This window comes from Salvelinus namaycush, chromosome 11, assembly GCF_016432855.1.
Source record: "Salvelinus namaycush isolate Seneca chromosome 11, SaNama_1.0, whole genome shotgun sequence".
NCBI classification, from domain to species: Eukaryota; Metazoa; Chordata; class Actinopteri; order Salmoniformes; family Salmonidae; genus Salvelinus; species Salvelinus namaycush.
In genome coordinates, this window is record NC_052317.1 from 28,427,172 (window position 1) to 28,449,353 (window position 22,182).

Consider the following 22,182-nt stretch of genomic DNA (forward strand, 5'->3'; position numbering starts at 1 on the left):
ACATCATAATCTTTAGATTATGTACTTACTGGATGTATAGATGTCAGGTTGGATGGGTTCAAAGATTTAGACAGGCACTATTGGCCAAAGCAGTTGTCAAATGTTATGCGATCATATTCTGGTATGTTTAGGTGTCACATATTAACAAGGTATTATTTTCAGCATTAGAGATTTCTCTGGCAATGTAGCTTGTAATGTCTCTCCGAATGTTGTGGTATGTTATATATCCATCAGACATATTTTATGGTACTTTCTCGTGTTATTAGAAAAAAAATCACTTTGTTGTCTCTTCATTTTACAAGAAAATGCAAGCGTCTAAATCTGATCATCATAGTTTACTAGTCCCCAAAAATCTATTTCAAAAACACTATGAGCAAATATAACATTGCATTAAAACACTTAAAGCGGTAATGTGTAAGAATCATGAGCCTGGGCATGTAACCAAGCTCCAAATATATAGTTTTAATTCTACAGTCTTTAATATTAATTTCCCTTTCTTTTTAGAAGTTCAAAATATGCTAAAACCCCCGATGAAGTGCAGTAGAATAACACTTCACATTGAGTATGGGTAATTTGTTTTAAGGGTATAACTTTGAACCAGGATGAGGAGTCATTGACACATTCATTATTCTCTGCTGATTGTATGAGGGCTTTTAGAAAGGGTCAGCATCCTTATCCTAGAATTATCCTTCTGAACCAGGAATTATGGGAATTATGGGAACGTGGTAGGCCAAGTATTCCCTGCTGTTCAGGATGCTGTCCACATTTCTGGACATTTAGAAAGAATACAAGTATAAAATTTTATACAAGTATAAAATCAATGAAACACATGGGAAATATTGGCAAATGGAGAAAAAAACTTTGAATTTCCATTTGTTCCCAATGAGAACTGTAACTAGAAAAGTGCATTTCCTAAAGAAAGTGTGGTGTGCTTGCTAGCTTTTTTAGGATGTGCTTGCTAGCTTTTTTAGGGTGTGCTTGCTAATATTTAGGGTTTTGACATTTTAATTGACTGATTGGATAGCATCAGCTAGCTTGAACATGTGAGCATTGGTTTGGTGTCTCTAGCTTGAACGGTTCAAGAGTTACCGTTTCTGGGTTCTTTTATGCTAATTTATGCAAATGTATATAGTTATAGTTGATAAATATTTTAATGAATTTGAAGTTAGGAGAGTCTGAATGTTTTATAGTTGGTCTTGTAGCTTAATTGGCTGAGGAGCAGGGCCGTTTATAATAGCTACCTCTGTATTCTTATGTTAATTTATGCTCATTTAAAATGGTTATAGTGCAAAAATATGTATGGTATCGAAATTATTTTGACAAGCAATCTAAGTAGGGTCAGTCTGAATATGCCAACGTTGGTTTGGTTTCGATAGCTTAAAATGTGTAAGAGCAGTGGCAAATTCAAATACTTCCCATTCAAGCCTATGGAGCTATTATCAACACTTAACATTTTATAGTTCAAAAATCTTTACACTTGAATAAAACGGCCTTATTATACAAATATCCACCTCGTCCTATGTCTCCACTTGTTCTCCTGTCTCCAGTAAACGTTTTATCAACAGAAACTATACAATATACAGATTTTGATTAAACAGGCATCTGCTCACCTTTTAGTTTCGAGCTCTTTTGATCAGTTTCCTGGGTGAGTTGAATCGCGATTCTCCTTCAAAACAGGTCACCTCTCCTTCTGGAATCTTTCTCCCACGCGTCTCCTGTCTGATCAATTTTCTATGGACCGAAATCAAAGGTGTCTAATAACCATCCTCTGCTACCAAGTTTCTGTTGATAAAACGTTTACTGGAGACAGGAGAACAAGTGGAGACATAGGACGAGGTGGATATTTGTATAATAAGGCCGTTTTATTCAAGTGTAAAGATATCTTAGTACATCGTGTACACGGCCCCCTCCTGTCTGATTCGTATGGAATCGTCGGGAAAAGAGGCCGCTCTAAACAGTACATTCAGATTATATAGGCAACTAGCAAAGTAGGTTGATCTTGTCGTCTGGCCTTCCGATTGGTCGATCTGGGTCGTGGGTTGTCCTGTCCGGGCCTGATGTCGACATTCCATTGGCTCTTCCCACAGTTCTTTGTCTTGTGCTCCAACCTTGAGTTGTGTGTGTGTGTGTGATTGTCATGGGGGAGGGGAGTTGTGTGTGTGTCGATGGTTGTCGTCTAATGAGACCAGCATATGTCCAAGAGAAAGAGGGGGTTGTGTGCATTTCGTATAAAAGATAGCTTATGTTGAGATGTTGTTATTTCAAGTTTCCAGTGTCTATTACAATTTCTTACACTAGCTATGTTGTGTTAGCTAGCGAATATGCTAACATTAGCTAGCTAACTAAACATTTGGCTGTGGGCTGGCACTGGCACTATGGGATTATGGAGAGTGAATTAAATAGTTTCTTCATCATTTGTTGCCATCTGGCTAGTATCAACAAGGGCTTTCTACAAAATAGCAACATTAGCACAGCTGGTTAGCTAACATTTGGAATCTACAGTGCCTTCAGAAGGTATTCATACTCTTTGACTTATTTAATATTTTGTTGTGTTACAGCCTGAATTCAAAATGGATTAAATATATGTTTTTATCACCCATCTACACACAATACCCCATAATAACAAAGTGACATGTAAAATAATATAAAAAGCATTTTTTAAATTGAAATACAGAATTAACTAATTTACATAGTCACACCCCTGAGTCAATACTTTGTAGAAGCACATTTGGTGGTGATTACAGTCTTTTTGGGTAAGTCTCTTAGCTCTGTCAAGTTGATTGTTGATCATTGCTAGACAGCCATTTTCAAGTCTTGCCATAGATTATCAAGACGATTTAAGTCAAAACTGTAACTAGATCACTCAGGAATGTTCAATGTTGTCTTGGTAAGCAACTCCAGTGTATATTTAAGCAATAAGGCACAAGGGGGTATGGTATATGGCCAATATACCACGGCTAAGGGCTGTTCTTAGGCACAACGCATCATGGAGGCCCTGGACACAGCCCTTAGTCGTGGTATATTGGCCATAAACCGACGAGGTGCCTTATTGCTATTATAAACTGGTTGGCAACGTAATTAGAGCAGTAAAAATAAATGTTTTGTCACACCATGGTGTACGGTCTGATATACCACGGCTGTCAGCCAATCAGCATTCAGGGCTCGAACCGCCCAGTTTATAATTGGTCTTGTATTTTAGGTTATTGTCCTGCTGAAAGGTACATTCATCTCCCTGTGTCTGATGGAAAGCAGGTTTTCCTCTAGGGTTTTTTCTTATGCTTATAGCTTTATTACGTTTCTTTTATCCTAAAAACCTCCCTAGTCCTTGCCGATGAAAAGCATACCCATAACATGATGCAACCACCACCATGGTTGTACTCTATGCTTTTCATCTGCAAGGACTAGGGAGGTTTTTAGGATAAAAGAAACTTAATAAAGCTATAAGCATAAGGATGTGTCGTATTTGATTTGCCACAAACTCAACACTTTGTATTCAGGACAAAAAGTTAATTTCTTTGCCACATTTTTTGCAGTATTACTTAAGTGCCTTGTTGCAAACAGGATGCATGTTTTGTAATATTTTTTATTCTGTACAGACTTCCTTCTTTTCACTTTGTCATTTAGGTTAGTATTGTGGAGTAACTACAATGATTTTGATCATCCATCCTCAGTTTTCTCCTATCACAACAATTCAACTCTAACTGTTTTAAAATCACCATTGTCCTTTTGGTGAAATCCCTGAGAGGTTTCCTTCTTCTTCGGCAACTGAGTTAGAAAGGATGCCTGTATCGTTGTAGTGACTGGGTGTATTGATACACCATCCAAAGCCTTATTAATAAGTTCACCATGCTCAAAGGGATATTCAGCTTCTCCTTCTTTTTTTGTACACATCTACCAATCGGTGCCTTTCTTTGCGAGGCATTGAAAAACCTCCCTGGTCTTTGTGGTTGAGTCTGTGCTTGAAATTCACTACTGATTGAGGGACTTCACAGATCTGTAACACAGCAAAATGTGGAGAAAGTAAAGAGATGTGAATACTTTCTGAAGACACTGTAGACCATAAATTGCAACACGCATGGACATACATTGCCAAACAAAACTAATGCCACATTCTGATTTGGAGTATTTTAACAAGGCTGAGTGGATGATGCTTCAAGTTCTTTGCTGTGTGAACACAAAAGAGGTGGACTGCCAACACTGTTCAGAGGTGCTAAGTACTGTCGGCATGCAAACGTTTGACAATCTTACCGGTATGTCTGAGCTATAAATCTATGGCTGTTTTATTGCCATTGAAATGCATTGGAAGCTCTTTTTAAATATAGCTGTAGTACATAAAGTATAAATGCTATGAAAAATGTTTTCTCAAGAAATCTAAGTTGGGGCAGTCTGCATGTTTGGTGTTAATATCTTAAGCTGTAGATCGGGCCGAAGAAATCAAATAATAATATGAGTATGTAAGAAATCTAGAGTTGTGCTTTGCTGTCAGCAAGCACACCTAATGATCAGCAAAATTCTCCTCCATATCAGTGACCAGGTTTAAGTCAGGTTTAAGGGGATTAGGCCACCAGGGCCAAGTGAGAGGGAGGTCAGTTGACAGAGATCTTAAAGAACCCCCACCACCCACCCGCTAAACATACATAGTTACTGTAAGCTCTCCCATTGATTCCTCCCTATCTGATTATGGCCTGAAGTATGGCCACTTCCCTGGGTGGGTATCATAGCATCTTTAGACAATAAGATAAGACCAGCTCCCGTCCCATGATCTACCCAGGCAGGGTAGGGGGGGTGTATTAAGAGTAGCTGATGGCCTGACCTGGCCAGTCAAATGCACAATCAGGAAGATCAAAGTGCCAATGTGAGCTTAATTACCCCCTATTGGGCAAATTACACACTGCCTGCCACCCCTCCCCTACCCCTCCTCCTCCCCTCTCTCTGTCCACCCCGACCCCCCATATGTAAAAATGGTAAATAAGGGCAACAATGCACTCATTGCCGAGGAGCTGTCGACATTAGGCTTTTCTTCTTGCCCTCTCTCTTCTCTCTATTCCCCCCTTTCCCAAACCCCACTTCTCTTCCTTCTGTTCTCCTCCGGCTGGCTGTCACAAAGGCCCGGGCTATCACTCAGCCACCGTGGCAGGATGCAGATTTTTTTCCAGGAGCGTGACAATGGAAAGGGAAGATACTATCTCCTCTGTGTAGATATGACAATTGTCTGGACACGGAGAGCGCGTCTGGCGATCGGCCTGTCTCCTTATGTCGCACAGCCTGAACATGGGGATCATGGTTGAGTGTGTGTGAGTGGGAGAGAGAGAGGGAGGGAAGGAATGAGAAACAGAAGGTGAAACGCAATATTTAAAAAAAAATAACGTCTGTTCACGACATGCCCGCATTCACTCTATTACTGCCATGATAAAATAAAACTATTTGCTGTAAGTGATCAATTCATTCTTCTAATATTTTTTTAATTATTACAAAATTATTCTCATTGTTTTAAATGGCAGCTCAATTTCATAATATATCATAGAGGATTACATTTTTTTTTATTTTGCTATCGTTTCTGACAGGTCAATTAGTTAAAATGAAGTGATTGGGTAAAAAGTTCCTATATTGGACTAATACGGACTAATATTAATCCTCTCAGTATTATTATCGATCTTTTCAAACCAGTGATGAATTTGTGTTGGTCCACTGATTACATGTATAGATTTCTGGCTGGTTCAATAAGGACAGGAGATGTGTAACATTATTTGTGTGTAAAACATGCATTACACCATCGCCAGAGGCCTTGTGACAGCACCATTTACTTCATAAGATCATAAAGCCATTAAAATGTGTTTTCAGTTATTTTATAGACCAAATCATGGAAAAAATAGTTTGTGCACACTTAGATCAATGCCAGTCTTAGTCATTTAATAGGCCAAGATTTCAGTCACAAAGACAAAATCATGAAGAGTATGGGTATGAAAGAGCAGGTTTCGCACAAGCTAATATAAAGATGTTCATAAAATCCATCTTTGAAATGTCACTAATAACAGCAGTATGTAATTGTATGTATTGGGTAGTGGTTATCAAACTTCAAGACAAGACCATCACAAAAACCTCTTGATAGTGATGATTAAAGGCCTGCTAGGGCCCTCTAATAGGGTGGTTATGGATGTGTTTAGCAAAGCAAAATCAAATCCAAGTTTATTGGTCGCGTACACAATTTGCAGATGTTATTGCATGTGCAGCGAAATGCTTGTGTTTTTAGCCCTAACAGTGCAGTAATACATAGCAATACAATACAATACATACATAATCCAAAAAGTTATCAGAACGAGCCATGTCAAAATCCGGAATATGTAAGGGATGATCAATAAGGGGCTATGCGTTCTATGGAAAATAATGAACTGACCTTCCACTAGCGCGGCGTGGATCAGTCCTTCCACAGAGTTGCATTATTTTCCAGAGAACTGATAAAGCCCTGAGTTGATTATCCCTTTTATACCATAGCTATAATTTAACACATTTGCTGCTAAAAATGTGTTCATTTGCCGGTAGAAATGTGTTGAACATCAACTAAAGTAGCTAGCAAGTTTACTAGATAGCTACAGTAGTTGCCGTTGTAACCAAACAAACAGACTTGCTAGTTTAACTAACCAAGCCATCAGTTCTAGCTTGCCATTATGAAAATTGAATGCAACTGTAACGCTTGTCGTGGTTGGAAGAAGAGGAGGACCAATGCGCAGCGTGGTAAGTGTCCATATTGTTTTAATACGAATAATGAACATTGAAAAAAAACAATAAAACGACAAACGAACACTCCTGTACGGTGAAACAAAACACAGAACAGAAAATAATCACCCACAAAACACAATGAAAAACAGGCTACCTAAATATTGCTCCCAATCAGAGACAACGACTGACACCTGCCTCTGATTGAGAACCATACTAGGCCCAACACATAGAAATCTACCAACAGAACAAAACATAGAAAAACAACATAGAATGCCCACCCCAACTCACGCCCTGACCAAACTAAAATAAAGACATAACAAAGGAACTAAGGTCAGAACGTGACAGCAACAATGACAATAGTGTTTTCAATTCGACTTTTGCTTTCAAAAGTTGCTAAAACATAGAACATGTAAGAATGAACTATAGCCATTTGAATTCTACTGCAAATATACTGTGCGTTATGGGGAAATAATGCACGCTCTAGAATGCCCTTCAAGCCTATCAGAAACGAGTATTCAACAATGCCATGGTATAAAAATATATACGGTATATATAATGGTGTGCATAATGGTGTGTATTAACAGTATATTAATAGAAAAGGTGTGTATGGCAGTAGTTATATAGGATGAGCCATGACTAGAATACAGTATATACATATAAAGTGGGTTAAACAATTATGTAAACATTATTAAAGTGACCAGTGTTCAATAACTGTATGTACATAGGGCAGCAGTCTCTAAGGTGCAGGGTAGAGTACCGGGTGGTAGCCAGCTAGTAACAGTGACTAAGGTTTAGGGCAGGATACTGGGCGGAAGCTGGCTAGTGGTGAATTTTTAACAGTCTGATGGCCTGGAGATAGAAGCTGTTTATCAGTCTCTCAGTTCCAGCTTTGATGCACCTCTACTGTCTCCACCTTCTAGATGGTAGCCGGGTGAACAGGCTGCGGCTCGGGTGGCTGAGGTCTTTGATGATCTTCTTGGCCTTCCTGTGACACTGTGCTGTAGATGTCCTGGAGGGAAGGCAGTGTGCCCCTGGTGATGCGTTGGGCTGACCACACCACCCTCTGGAGAGCCCTGCAGTTGTGGGCGGTGCAGTTGCCATAGAAGGCGGTGATACAGTCTGACAGAATTCTCTTGATGGTGCATCTGTAGAAATTTGTGAGGGTCTTAGAGGCCAAGCTGAATTAGTTCAGCCTCCTGAGCTTGAAGAGGCTCTGTTGCGCCTTCTTCACCATGCTGTCTGTGTGGAGGGACCATTTCAGATCCTCAGTGATGTGCACGCCTAGGAACTTGAAGTTTTTGACCCTCTCCATTGCGGCCCTGTCGATGGTAATGGGGGTGTGCTCTCTCTACTGTCTTCGCCAGGGCACTCACCTCCTCCCAGTAGGCTGTCTCGTTGTTGTTGCTAATCATGCCTACCACTGTTGTGTCGAAAGCAAACTTGAAGATTGAGTTGGAGACTTGCATGGCCACACAGTCATGGGTGAACGGGTAATACAAGGGGGCTGAGCACCACCCTTATGGGGCCCCCGTGTTGAATATCAGTGTGGAGGAGGTTTTGTTGCCTACCTTCACCACCTGGGGTCGACCCCTCAGGAAGTCCAGGACCCAGTTACACAGGGAGGGGTTCAGACTCAGGGTCCTGAGCTTAGTGATGAGCTTGGAGGGCAATATGGTGTTGAAGACTGAGCTGTAGTCAATGAACAGCTGTTGGGGTGGTATACGTATTGTAGTGGGTCTAGGGTGTCAGGTAAGGTGGAGGTGATAAGATCCTTAACTTGCCTCTCAAAGCACTTTGTGATGACAGAAGTGTGTGCTACGGGGCTATAGTCATTTAGTTCAGTTACCTTCGCTTTCTTGGGTATAGGAACAATGTTTGACATCTTGAAGCAAGTGGGGACAACAGACTGGGATATGGAGAGATTGAATATGTTCGTTCACACTCCAGCCAGCTGGTCTGCACATGCTCTGAGAACTCAGCTTGGGTTGCCTTCTGAGCAGGTAGCCTTGTGATGGTTAAAACTTTTAAATGACTTACTCACGTCAGCCACGGAGAATAAGAGCACACAGTCCTTGTGAGTGGCCGGGGCCCGTGTCGGCGGCTTGATGTTGTTTTCCTCAAAGCGGGTGAAGGTGTTTAGCTTGTCCAGGAGCGAGTCGTCGGTGTCCACAACGTGCCTGGCTTTCCTTTTATAATCTGTGATTGTCTTGAGTCCCTGGCACATACAGTACGTCTCATGTTTAAGCCATTGATTTGTGAATCCACTTCGTTTTTTATTTCACCTTTATTTAACCAGGTAGGCTTGAGAACAAGTTCTCATTTGCAACTGCAACCTGGCCAAGATAAAGCATAGCAATTCGACACATACAACAACACAGAGTTACACATGGAATAAACAAAACATACAGTCAATAACAAAAGAAAACAAAAAGTATATATACAGTGAGTGCAAATGAGGTAAGATAAGGGAGTTAAGGCAATAAATAGGCCATGGTGGCGAAGTAATTACAATATAGCAATTAAACACTGGAATGGTAGATGTGCAGAAGATGAATGTGCAAGTAGAGATACTGGGGTGCAAAGGAGCAAGATTAATAAATAAATACAGTATGGGGATGAGGTAGTTAGATAGATGGGCTGTTTACAGATGGGCTATGTACAGGTGCAGTGATCTGTGAGCTGCTCTGACAGCTGGTGCTTAAAGCTAGTGAGGGAGATATGAGTCTCCAGCTTCAGAGATTTTTGCAGTTCCTTCCAGTCATTGGCAGCAGAGAACTGGAAGGAAATATGACCAAAGGAGGAATTGGCTTTGGGGGTGACCAGTGAGATATACCTGCTGGAGCGCGTGCTACGAGTGAGTGCTGCTATGGTGACCAGTGAGCTGAGATAAGGCGGGGCTTTACCTAGCAGAGACTTGTAGATAACCTGTAGCCAGTGGGTTTGGTGACGAGTATGAAGCGAGGGCCAACCAACGAGAGCGTACAGGTCGCAATGGTGGGTAATGTATGGGGCTTTGGTGATGAAACGGATAGCACTGTGATAGACTGCATCCAGTTTGTTGAGTAGAGTGTTGGAGGCTATTTCATAGATGACATCACCGAAGTCGAGGATCGGTAGGATGGTCAGTTTTACGAGGGTATGTTTGGCAGCATGAGTGAAGGAGGCATTGTTTTGAAATAGGAAGCCGATTCTAGATTTAATTTTGGATTGGAGATGCTTACTGTGAGTCTGGAAGGAGAGTTTACAGTCTAACCAGACACCCTGTCCCTGTACTGTCGTTTTGCTCTTTGATTGCCTTAGGGAGGTCATGGCTGGTCTTTTTGTAGACGTCCATGTTCCCAGTCACCTTGCCATGGTTAAATGAGATGGTTCGCGCTTTCAGTTTTGCTGTTTTTGGTTTGGATAAGTTCCAATCGTCACAGTGGGAACAACATCCTCTATGCACTTCCTGATGAACCCATTCACCGAGTCAGTGTATACGTCAATGCTATTCTCTGAAGCGACCCAGAACTTTTCCCAGTCCTCGTGACCAAAACCATCTTTGAAGCATAGATTCCGATTGGTCAGACCAATGTTGCACAGTCCTTACGACGGGTGCTTCCTGCTTAAGTTTCTGCCTATAGGTGGGGAGGAGCAGAATGGAAGTGTGATCTGATTTGTCGAAGAGAGGGTGGGGGAGGGCCTTGTAACCATCCCGGAAGGGAGAGTAGCAATGATCCAGAGTCCTCGATGCACGTGTAGCACAGGAGATGTGTTGATAGAATTTCAGTAGCGTTATCCTCAGAATTCCTTTATTTAAGTCCCCAGCTACTATAAATGCTGCCTCAGCAGGGTATAGAGCTCCTCTCTCTGGGCATACAGAGGCTGTCCTGGGGCCCCAGCATGAGGAAGCTGGGGCCAGGTCCAGATCAAGGTAGGGAGACCGGGCCAGGATTAGGATGATAGTCAGCCCCAAGCCTGGTCCCTGGGTCACCAAGGGTCAGGCCCTTCCTGATGTGTTAATCAGGATTATACAGCCCTGGAGGATGACCCAGCCTAGGACAACATCGGAGGGTGAGGGTACCCTATTTAACACACAGACACACACACACACACACAGACACACACACACACACACACACACACACACACACACACACACACACACACACACACACACACACACACACACACACACACACACACAGAGGAAAAAGGCACACACACAGAGGCAAAACACACACACACACACACACACACAGAACCCTGGTTGTAAAAGCACAACACTCCGCTGCTAATCCCCTAATTAAGCATGCCTCTCCCTTAGTCCTCCCTGGTCCTTACCCGCAGAGGACCGTCACCGCCCCCCAGCCACAAAGACCCTCTCACAGCCCCAGGAACTGCCATTGTTTACCCAGGATTGACTAAGCAGATAAAGTCAAACATCTGAGGAGTTAAGGCTCCAGAAGATAATGGTGGAATAGAGGGGAGGGGCTGAGTCAAGGCTTTGAAGAGGGGGAGATCACACACCTAATCCCTGGATGGAGGGGTCCTCCAGAGTTCAACTGGTCAGGACATGGGGATGAATGAATACATGGGCAAATTGGATTGTCTCTGCTCACTTTGAATGTGAGACAGTAGGTTACAGTAGGACAGCACCAATTCTGAAGGTTCAAGTGGTCACCGTTAAATATCATCTATAGACGTTGAACATTGATTACACCGTTGACCGCTGTTGTTTTGCATTGACCATGGGGTTACAGTGACCAATGACAATCAAAAGTTGGAAGGTTGAAAAAGTTTGTACTCACATACAGGCAACCTGCTGCTGTAAAATGACTGTTGTATCCACTCTGGCCTGATCTAAGGATAGAGCAAGTGTTCTTATTGTCATCCCAAGTTAGTTACATTATATGTTCTAGTCCATTGTGTTTAGCTGGAGGAAGACATCTTCTGACCCTCTCTTCTTCTCTTCTCTCTCCTCCAGGGCATCCTTCTGAAGAGAAGTGGGAAGTCCCTGAATAAGGAGTGGAAGAAGAAATATGTCACACTGTGTGACAACGGCCTCCTCACCTACCACCCCAGTTTACATGTGAGTAACCCTACATTTAGTATAGCTCCGTTTGTAGTGGACTGTTTAAGGGATATGTGTAGAATATGCTTTACATTCATCAGCAAGCGTGTCCCTCACAAAAGGTGTAAATGAATGATTTAACTGTTATGTACACATACTGATACATTTATGAACAAGGTTTCTGAGAGATAAAAAGGTTAGCAAAGATCTTTCAGCCTCTGATTATTAGTACCCCATCTTAGTGTGATTCTGATTATAAACTGGGGGGGTAGAGGCGGAGGTGGTGGTCATCTCTACCACCCCACCCCTGTGGTGGCCGGGTAATGGAGACATGCATGGCGCTAGCTGTTGCTGCTGTGTGCCCGCCACGCCCGGCCACCATGCTGGCTTGTATTTATAATGGCGCTCGCCGCTGTGCGTGGCGCCTGGCGGAGGCTGAGCGGCCAGCAACATCCGTCTCTGTCAGAGTCCCGCTGGGCCGCTAATACCTCTTAAACACTCCGCTGCAGCCAGCCGGCAGACAGCTCTGTCAGACCCCCCCCCCCCACAGCACGACATTGCTGCCCCACGCCCTTCCTCTCACGGTCTCACCTCTATTCTATGGTGGTAATGTCTGTCTAAATACAACAAATTACTTGGTTTTCAAAGGAAGATTTGGTGAAAGTTAGAGATGAGCATTTGTACATGTGTCCAGTCCAAATTTTTGCCCCTAGAGTCAGAGAATTGTTTTGTCCAATTTGAGATATTATCATATTCTATGAAAGCCAAATACAGTTTATTCGGAAAGTATTCAGACCCTTTGACTTTTTCCACATTTTGTTTTACGTTAGTCTTATTCTAAAATGTATTAAATTGTTTCCCTTATCAATGTACATACAATACCCCATAATTTAAAAGCAAAAACAGGTTTTTAGACATGTTTGCAAAAAAAAAATATTTTTATGAATAAACTAAATATCACATTTACATAAGTATTCAGACCCTTTACTCAGTACTTTGTTGAAGCACCTTTGGCAGTGATTACAGCCTCGATTTGTCTTGGGTATGACGCTACAAGCTTGGCACACCTGTAACAAAATGACGCCAGAGGAGATGGCCGCCGTTTTACGGTCTCCTAACCAATTGTGCTATGTGTTTTTTTCCCGCGATATTTGTAAATTATTTTATTTTGTACATAATGTTTCTGCAACCGTATCTTACGGAAGAAAAGAGCTTCTGGATATCAGGACGGCGATCACTCACCTCGGATTAGACGAAGATTTCTTCAACAACAAGCAGGACTCACACGATATTCTCCAAACACCCAACAGGGCAGACATCCCAATTATTCGCAAAAGGAAGTGACGCAGAGGACGAAGAGCCGGATGCCTTGTCTGCACCCGCAGAAGGCAACTAGGAAAGCTGCCATTACCGTCAATATTACTCGCCAACGTGCAATCATTGGACAATAAACTAGACGAGGTACGATCACGAATATCCTACCACCTGGACATCAAAAACTGTAATATCCTATGCTTCACGGAATCGTGGCTGAATGACGACATGGATATTCAGCTAGCGAGATTACACGCGGCACCGGGCAGGCTAGAACAGCACACTCCGGTAAGACGAGTGTGCAGGAATTTGGTAGAACTGATCTCCAGAGATTTGGTAGAACTGATTTAAGTTTCCCTGCATTAAAGTCTCCGGCCACTAGGAGCGCCGCCTCTGGGTGAGTGGTTTCCTGTTTGCTTATTTCCTTATACAGCTGACTGAGTGCGGTCTTAGTGCCAGCATCTGTTTGTGGTAGTAAATAAACAGCCACGAAAAGTATAGCTGAGAACTCTCTAAGCAAGTAGTGTGGCCTGCAATTTATCACAATATACTCTACTTCAGGCGAGCAAAATCTAGAGACTTCCTTAGATTTCGTGCACAGCTGTTGTTTACAAATATGCAGGTAGCAACACATCTGCCTGCTGATCCTCAACACTGGAGCTCCCCAGGGGTGCGTGCTCAGTCCCCTCCTGTACTCCCTGTTCACCCACGACTGCATGGCCAGGCACGACTCCAACACCATCATTAAGTTTGCTGACGACACAACAGTGGTAGGCCTGATCACCGACAACGACGAGACAGCCTATTGGGAGCAGGTCAGAGACCTGGCCGGGTGGTGCCAGAATAACAACCTATCCCTCAACGTAACCAAGACTAAGGAGATGATTGTGGACTACAGGAAAAGGAGCACCGAGCACGTCCCCATTCTCATCGACGGGGCTGTAGTGGAGCAGGTTGAGAGCTTCAAATTCCTTGTTGTCCACATCAACAACAAACTAGATTGGTCCAAACACACCAAGACAGTCGTGAAGAGGGCACGACAAAGCCTATTCCTCCTCAGGAAACTAAAAAGATTTAGCATGGGTCCTGAGAACCTCAAAAGGTTCTACAGCTGCAACATCGAGAGCATCCTGACCGGTCGCTTCACTGCCTGGTACGGAAATTGCTCGGCCCCTGACCGCAAGGCACTTCAGAGGGTAGTGCGTACAGCCCAGTACATCACTGGGGCAAAGCTGCCTGCCATCCAGGACCTCTACACCAGGCAGTGTCAGAAGAAGGCACCTAAAAATTGTCAAAGACCCCAGCCACCCCAGTCATAGACTGTTCTCTCTACTACCGCATGGCAAGCGGTACCGGAGTGCCAAGTCTAGGACAAAAAGGCTTCTCAACAGTTTTTAGCCCCAAGCCATAAGACTCCTGAACAGGTAACCAAATGGTTACCCGGACTATTTGCATTGTTTGCCCCCCCAACCCCTCTTTAATGCTGCTGCTACTCTCTGTGTATCTTATATGCATAGTCACTTTAACTATACATTCATGTACATACTACCTAAATTGGCCCGACCAACCAGTGCTCCCGCACATTGGCTAACCGGGCTATCTGCATTGTGTCCCACCACCCGCCAACCCCTCTTTTTACGCTTCTGCTACTCTGTTCATCATATATGCATAGTCACTTTAACGATACCTACATGTACATACTACCTCAATAAGCCTGACTAACAGGTGTCTGTATATAGCCTTGCTACTCTTTTTTCAAATGTCTCTTCACACATACCCCCCCCCCCCCCCCCCCCCCCCCCCCGCACCATTGGTAAGAGTCTGTAAGTAAGCATTTCACTGTAAGGTCTACACCTGTTGTATTCGATGAACGTGACAAATAAACTTTGATTTGATTTGACACCTGTATTTGGGGAGTTTCTCCCATTCAAAGAATATCTGTTGGTCCATGGTGTGTAATGAGGAACAAACAGACACTGCACTTGACACATTTATGAAATTGCTTATTCCAGTTGCTAATAAGCATGCACCCATTAAGAAAATGATTGTAAAAACTGTTAAATCCCTATGGATTGATGAGAAATTGAAAAATTATATGTTTGAGACGGATGAGGCAAAATTCATGGCAAATAAGTCTGCTGCACAACCGAATGGCAAACGTATTGCATATTGAGAAATCATGTGACTAAACTGAATATAAATAAGAAGAAACGACAATATGAAACTAAGATAAAATAGAAGAAATAAAAATGATAGTAAAAAGCTTTGGAGCACCTTAAATGAAATTCTGGGAAAAAAGGCAAATTCAGCTCCATCATTCATTGAAACAGATGGCTCATTCATCACAAAACCAAATGATATTGCCAACTACTTTAATGTTTTTTTCATTGGCAAGATTAGCAAACGTAGGCATAACATGCCAGCAACAAATGCTGACACTACACGTCCAAGTATATCTTACCAAATTATGAAAGACAATCATTGTCATTTTAAATTCCGTAAAGTTAGTGTGGAAGAGGTGAAAAAAGTATTGTTGTCTATCAACAATCACAAGCCACCTGAATGGAAAATTACTGAGGATAATACCGGACGATATTGCCACAACTTCAATTTAAGCCAACTAGAAAGTGTTTGCCCTCAGGTTTGAAGGGAAGCAAAAGTAAAATTCTACCTAAGAATAGTAAAGCCCCGTTTACTGGCTCAAATTGCTGACCAATCAGCCTGTTACCAACCCTTAGTAAACTTTTGGGAAAAATGGTGTTTGACCAATGCTATTTTACAGTAAACAAATTGACTAACTTTCAGCATGCTTATAGAGAAGGACATTCAACAAGCACAGCACTTACACAAATGACTGATGATTGGCTGAGAGAAATTGATGATAAAAAGATTGTGGGGGCTGTTTTGTTAGACTTCAGTGCAGCATTTAACATTATCGATCATAGTCTGCTGATGGCAAAACTTATGTGTTATGGCTTTACACCCCCTGCTATATTATGGATAAAGAGTTACCTGTCTAACAGAACACAGAGGGTGTTCTTTAATGGAAGCCTCTCCAACATAATCCAGGTAGAATCAGGAATTCCCCAAGGCAGCTTTCTAGGTCCATTACTTTTTTTCAATCTTTACTAATGAATTGCCACTGGCTTTGAGGAAAGCCAGAGTGTCTATGTATGCGGATGACTCAACACTATACATGTCAGCTACTACAGCGATTGAAATAACTGCAAAAATTAACAATGAGTTGCAGTTAGTTTCAGAGTGGATGGCAAGGAATAAGTTAGTCCTAAATATTTCTAAAACTAAAAGCATTGTATTTGGGAGAAATCATTCACTAAACCCTAAACCTCAACTAAATCTTGTAATAAATAATGTGGAAATTGAGCAAGTTGAGGTGACTAAACTGCTTGGAGTTACCCTGAATTGTAAACTGTCATGGTCAAAACATATTGATACAACAGTAGCTAAAATGGGGAGAAGTATGTCTGTGATAAGGCTCTGCTCTACCTTCTTGACAGCACTGTCAACAAGGCAGGTCCTACAGGACCTAGTTTTGTCACACCTGGACTACTGTTCAGTCGTGTGGTGAGGTACCACAAAAAAGGACTTAGGAAAATTGCAATTGGTTCAGGACAGAGCAGCACGGCTGGCCCTTGGATGTACACAGAGTGCTAACGTTAATAATATGCTTGTCAATCTCTCCTGGTTTAAAGTGGAGGAGAGATTGACTTCATCACTACTTGTATTTATTAGAGGTATTGACTTGTTGAACTACTGGCGCACAGCTCGGACACCCATGCACACCCCACAAGACATGCCACAAGAGGTGTCTTCACAGTCCCCAAGTCCAGAACAGACTATGGAAGGGGCACAGTACTAAATAGAGCCATAACTAAATGTAACTCTATTCCACATCAAGTAACTCATGCAAGCAGTAAAATTAGATCTAAAAAAAAAAACTGATAAAAAAACATGTTATCGAACAGCGGGGACTCTGAAGCAACACAAACATAGGCGCATACCCACACACACATGATAGCATACGCACTATACACAAACAGTATATATGTGGTAGTGGTGGAGTAGGGGCCTGAGGGCACACAGTCTGAATGTATTGTAATGTTTTTAAAATTGTATAAACTGCCTTAATTTTGCTGGACCCCAGGAAGAGTAGCTGCTTCCTTGGCAGCAGCTAATGGGGATCCATATTAAATACAAATACAAAAACTTGAGTACAATTTCGAGTCTCATAGCAAAAGGTCTGTATACTTATGTAAATAAGGTATTTCTGTTTTTATTTGCAAAAATTTGTAAAAACCTATTTTAGCTTTGTCATTACAGGGTATTGTGTGTGGATTGATGAGGATTTTATTTGATCCATTTTAGAGTAAGTCTGTAACTTAACAAAATGTGGAAAAAAGGAAGGGGTCTGTCTGAATACTTCCCGAATGCACTGTATACTAGAAAAATTGTCATTTGCATGCAACATGAATTGATTACATTTGTTTTTATTATATTATTTTATTGACTGGGTGGTAATGGCTTAACTTAGTAGCCATTATTAGCAGAGCAGTGTAGTATTACAGTGATGTATGTAACTGACTAGCTAGCTGCTCATTATAGCTATCGTAGTTTATCAGGAGCATGTCTACAAACTCTGTCTTGAGTGTCTGTCTGCTAACTCACTGACCAGAGCTGAGGTAGAACAGGAACCACTGTTACATTAGCAGACACATGTTTACTACCATTCTGAGTTACTAAGCAGAGAGAGTGGGAGGGAGAGAATGTGGGAGGGAGGAAGAGAAAGTGGTAGAAAGGGAGAGAAGGTGATAGAGAGAGAGCAGGGGAGAGTAGGTGGGAGGGGGGAGAGAGTGGAAGACAAGGTGGGAGGGAGAGAGAGAGCGGGGGGAGAGGTGGGAGGGAGAGCGGGAGAGAAGGTGGGAGGGAGAGAGCGGGAAAGAGAGAGAGCGAGAAGGTGGGAGGGGAGAGAGGGGAGAGCGAGATACGGAACAAGAGTGCGAGGATCCCTTTAATTTCACAGTCAGCCAAGCCATCCACACAATCACCTTCTGTTAATTCTATCTGCTACATCAATTAAATTGTTTGTAGAAACTAATTGAATGTGGCTTAATCACACATCTTAATAGCTTTGCACGCTTCGATCTGGCTGTTAATTCCGGCAATAAAATGAAATGAGAGCGAGGAGCTCTAGCTGGCTGGGTAATTAGAGAGGAGGCAGGGGAAGAGATGAGTGCTTTATGGAACCCTGATAAAGGAAGGAGAAAGATTGAGGGAGAGATAAAGGAAAGGAAGAGATGGAGGGGGGGACATACCAGGCAAAAGGCAGAGCGGAGATTTCTCCTCTGGCTTTTTCTGCTGAGCTCAATGATTTTCACCTTGGCTTCCCTTCCTCGTCCATTTGGGGTGGTGATGTTGTTTTAAATCCAAATCGTTATGAGAGAGAATGAGACTGTTTGCATTCATTAGTCTAATCCATGGTTCTCCAACCCTCTTCCTGGACAGCTAACCTCCTGTAGGTTTTTGCTCCAACCCCAGATGTAACTAACCTGATTCAGCTTATCAACCAGCTAATTATTAGAGTCATGTGCGTTAGATTAGGGTTGGTGTGAAAACCTACAGGATGGTAGCTCTGCAGGAACAGGATTGGAGGGTCCTGGTCTACTCATTAAGTCTATAACTGAGCTAGTTTGTGAGGCAGCGTGGGCACAGGTAATGTTCTGAAATGGCTATCTGTCAGTCACTTTTGGTACTGTATGTCAGGATAGAAGTTATATCATACGGGCAGTTTGTCGTTTTTAAAGGTTTTTCATGATAATCCACGTTTAGACTAATGAGATTGACTCAGTGTGTTTTGTGATGTGTGTTCCAGGACTACATGCAGAATGTGCACGGTAAAGAGATTGACCTGTTGAGGACCACGGTCAAGGTGCCAGGGAAGCGACCACCCAGAGCGGTCACCACCATCGCCCCCACCGCCAGCCCCAAGACCAACGGGCTGACCAAGGACCGTAGCACCCTGCAGCTAGGAGTGGGCACTACAGGTAAGAGGGCCACCCTAGTCACCACTCTGGGTCCATGCCAGACCTCTACCAGACCTGGGTCAAAAACATATGTCAATTTTTTTTTTTTTTAAATGATAAGCTACCCTTTATTTAATTTCCATGTTACAGTGGAACAAATAGAATAGTCCACAAAAAGCAAATTAAGTTAAATTAAGCACACCTACTTGCATATATTTCAAAAGTATTTGACTCAAGTCTGCTCTTCAGTTTTGAGGAATCCACATCTGTTATAATACAGACAAACAGAGTAGGTAGAAGTTGCCTACTAACCACTGATACAGGGTCAGATATTTATTCCTCCTCTTAACAGTTATGGTCAGGTTTGGGAGTAAAATAATCAGATTTTCGATCTGCGGCTATAGGAACAACTACCTTGCTCCAGAACCCAACCAAACACTTTCAACAACCACAGACCGAGGTATGTGCAAAAAGCTAGCAACTGAATAACTTAAGCTAAGCAACCTGATGCCCAGTTCAACTGTATGTAAATCTCTATCGACTTCATGTCCGGTCCAGCAGAAACTCAATAGAGGTTCTTCAGAGACACTAATACCATTCACTGCCCAGAGGATACAATAAAGTTAATTTTAATAGGTGAAATATGTAATGATCATGTAATATGTATTTTATTGCTGTATTTATGTGAAAACTCTTTAGATTTTGGTACAATGTCATTATGCAGATGCAGATGAGCTAACACAATGATATGATTACTGAAGGAGTGCTTATAAGGCTATTACATTCTATCTTAAAGGGCCAATCAACTTGTGAAGTCACAAGCTCTACTGGTCGGCTACTGCGTAGCAACTTAGTGGTGCCAAAATACCCTGGTTTGCCCTAGAAAGCCTATGTAAATTACGATCGCCAGAACAGCCAAACCATTCTTTGGCCTCTAAAATGATTTAATTATGATCAAGTTTCATCCCCACTGTGAATTATTTTAAAGTTCGCTACAAATTGAGATATTAAATTAAATAGTGATTCATTCGGACTACATTTGTCGTCACACAGGACCACGTGCTGACAAAGACAAATCACGGGAGGACAGGCTACGAGGAGGCTCGCGCCCTCTTGCCATAGACATTAAGGTTGACTCTCAGGCAGAATGAAAATGACTACATCGCCCATGATCCTTTGCTAGTTACGCCCACTTTCACCATGATCCTTAGCGATTTTGTTTTTGGTGCCATTCAGCAATACAACACGATTCAAATATTTCCGGCTTCATGCGCCATCGGGAGTTTTCCATAGGAATACATGGATGATGTCAGCGCTATCACCATCTACTGGTTTTAATGTCTATAGTAGAAACAATTACATAGCGTTATCCCTGCCACTGTTTCAGTAAAAAGCTGAGGGATATGGCTCGAGAAATGTAACCACTCTCAAATTCATAGACAGATTGCCCCTTTAAATGATCTAAATATGATTAATTTGTTCATAATAATCATTATAAAATAAAAAAATAAGAATTTTCCATCGAAGGACAATTTTATTTTGTCCAGATGTTGAATTTTAGCTCTGACCTAAATTCCATCCAGGGGGCTTGCCTTGCTTGTCCTGTGTCCTGCCAGTACCAATGCCTTCCTTCCTTCGGTCCACACAGGCCTATAAATAGACAGAGCTGGCTGTGCCACTGGAAGCTGGCGGGAGCTTTAGCAGGAACTGGCAGCTAGGCCCAGAGAGGCGAGGAGAAACCAGTGATTAAATTTAGGGGTTAGGATTAATTATTACTAAGAGTAATTATTACTAATTAGCAGAGTGGTCCCCAGAGGGGGGTGTTGTGGGGAGAGGGATAAAGGGGAGGGGGGTAATGAGGGCGTCCTCCATCGGCCGAGGAGCAGTGTCTGTTACCTCCTGCCATGGATGTAGCTAATTGGATTGTGCAGTAGTGGAATAGACAGACTGGCCAGTAGGGACCACTTGTGGCCCAGCCCTTACTTATTTTGTTGATCCTGGCCAAGATTTGACCATCAGGACCCCACTCAAGAGGTTAATTATTCAAATGCCTGAGAAGATTTAGGAGTTTACAGAGTGAAGGACAGGGGGTGGAGGTCACGTTCCAACTTCCAACTCATAAACAATTAACCTTCAGGAGGAGGGAGAAGAGAGCAGAGGTGTCTGAATCTGTAGGAGGGAGGAAAGAGAGAGGGGAGATGGGGAGAGGAGTGGTTATGGGGCCCTGAAAAAGAGGCCAAATGCTGGGTTTTTTTAAAGAGAAAAAAGAAAGAAAAATGTGTCCTTTATTCCTTTTTTTGACCTGTGTTTGCTGTAAATACAGAGCTAGTAAAGGATGCTGTTGAGACAACTCATACTACAGACTCTCACATTTTTTTTGCGTCTGGGAGGGGAACAATACGAAAGCGATTTTAGTTCATCTCCAATTAGGAGAGAAAGGTTACAAATCAGGGCAGGTCTTCTCCCGTTGGAGCACCCTCTCCTGATGATGCGATCGGAGTGAGTTTGATTTCATTAGGCATGCAATTGATGAAGGGAACAAAGGAGTAATTTGTCATTCATGGTGTCTGAATCACAACCCTGTCTTTGCCTTTGGTAATTCATTCACTACCTGGATCTAAAGACCTTTAGAATTACAGGAGGAAGAGAGAGAGAGGGGAAGAAGATGGAGAGGAGAAGAGAGAGAGATGGAGACAAAGACTAAATGAATAAACACATGTGTCAATGAGTAAAAGCGTGTGCAGGCCTAATTCCTTCTCCTCTGTCTGAGTGTTCAGCGGAACCGTTTTACCCACGACAGATACATTGTATCAAATTATTAATGTGGCCCATCAGTTTTAATAAATCGTGTGCTTGAGTGTGCTGTACAGGTCCTCCCGCTTACATTGTAAACCAGTGAGTCTGCATCTTGCTCTGGGCTGCATACATACAGTCCAACCACTGGGCACTGACTCACTGACCACCATTAGGTTATGCCTCTGTCTCAGTGGCCACCAGCCCAGTGTCGGGGCCTGATGTGTGGATGTGGTGACTGTCTAATGGCTCCTGACGAGGAGG

At 42.6% G+C, this 22,182-nt stretch overlaps 1 protein-coding gene across 1 annotated transcript in view; it reads left to right on the forward strand.

Annotated features, from left to right (window-relative positions):
* The window catches only part of LOC120055970 (arf-GAP with GTPase, ANK repeat and PH domain-containing protein 3-like), a 247,314-nt gene that overhangs the window by 160,489 nt on the left and 64,643 nt on the right, over positions 1-22,182 (forward strand). Inside the window, exons 10-11 of the mRNA XM_039004066.1 lie at positions 11,684-11,788; positions 18,975-19,146. Coding sequence (XP_038859994.1) covers positions 11,684-11,788; positions 18,975-19,146 — 277 coding nt within the window. The remainder of the gene's footprint in view (positions 1-11,683; positions 11,789-18,974; positions 19,147-22,182) is intronic.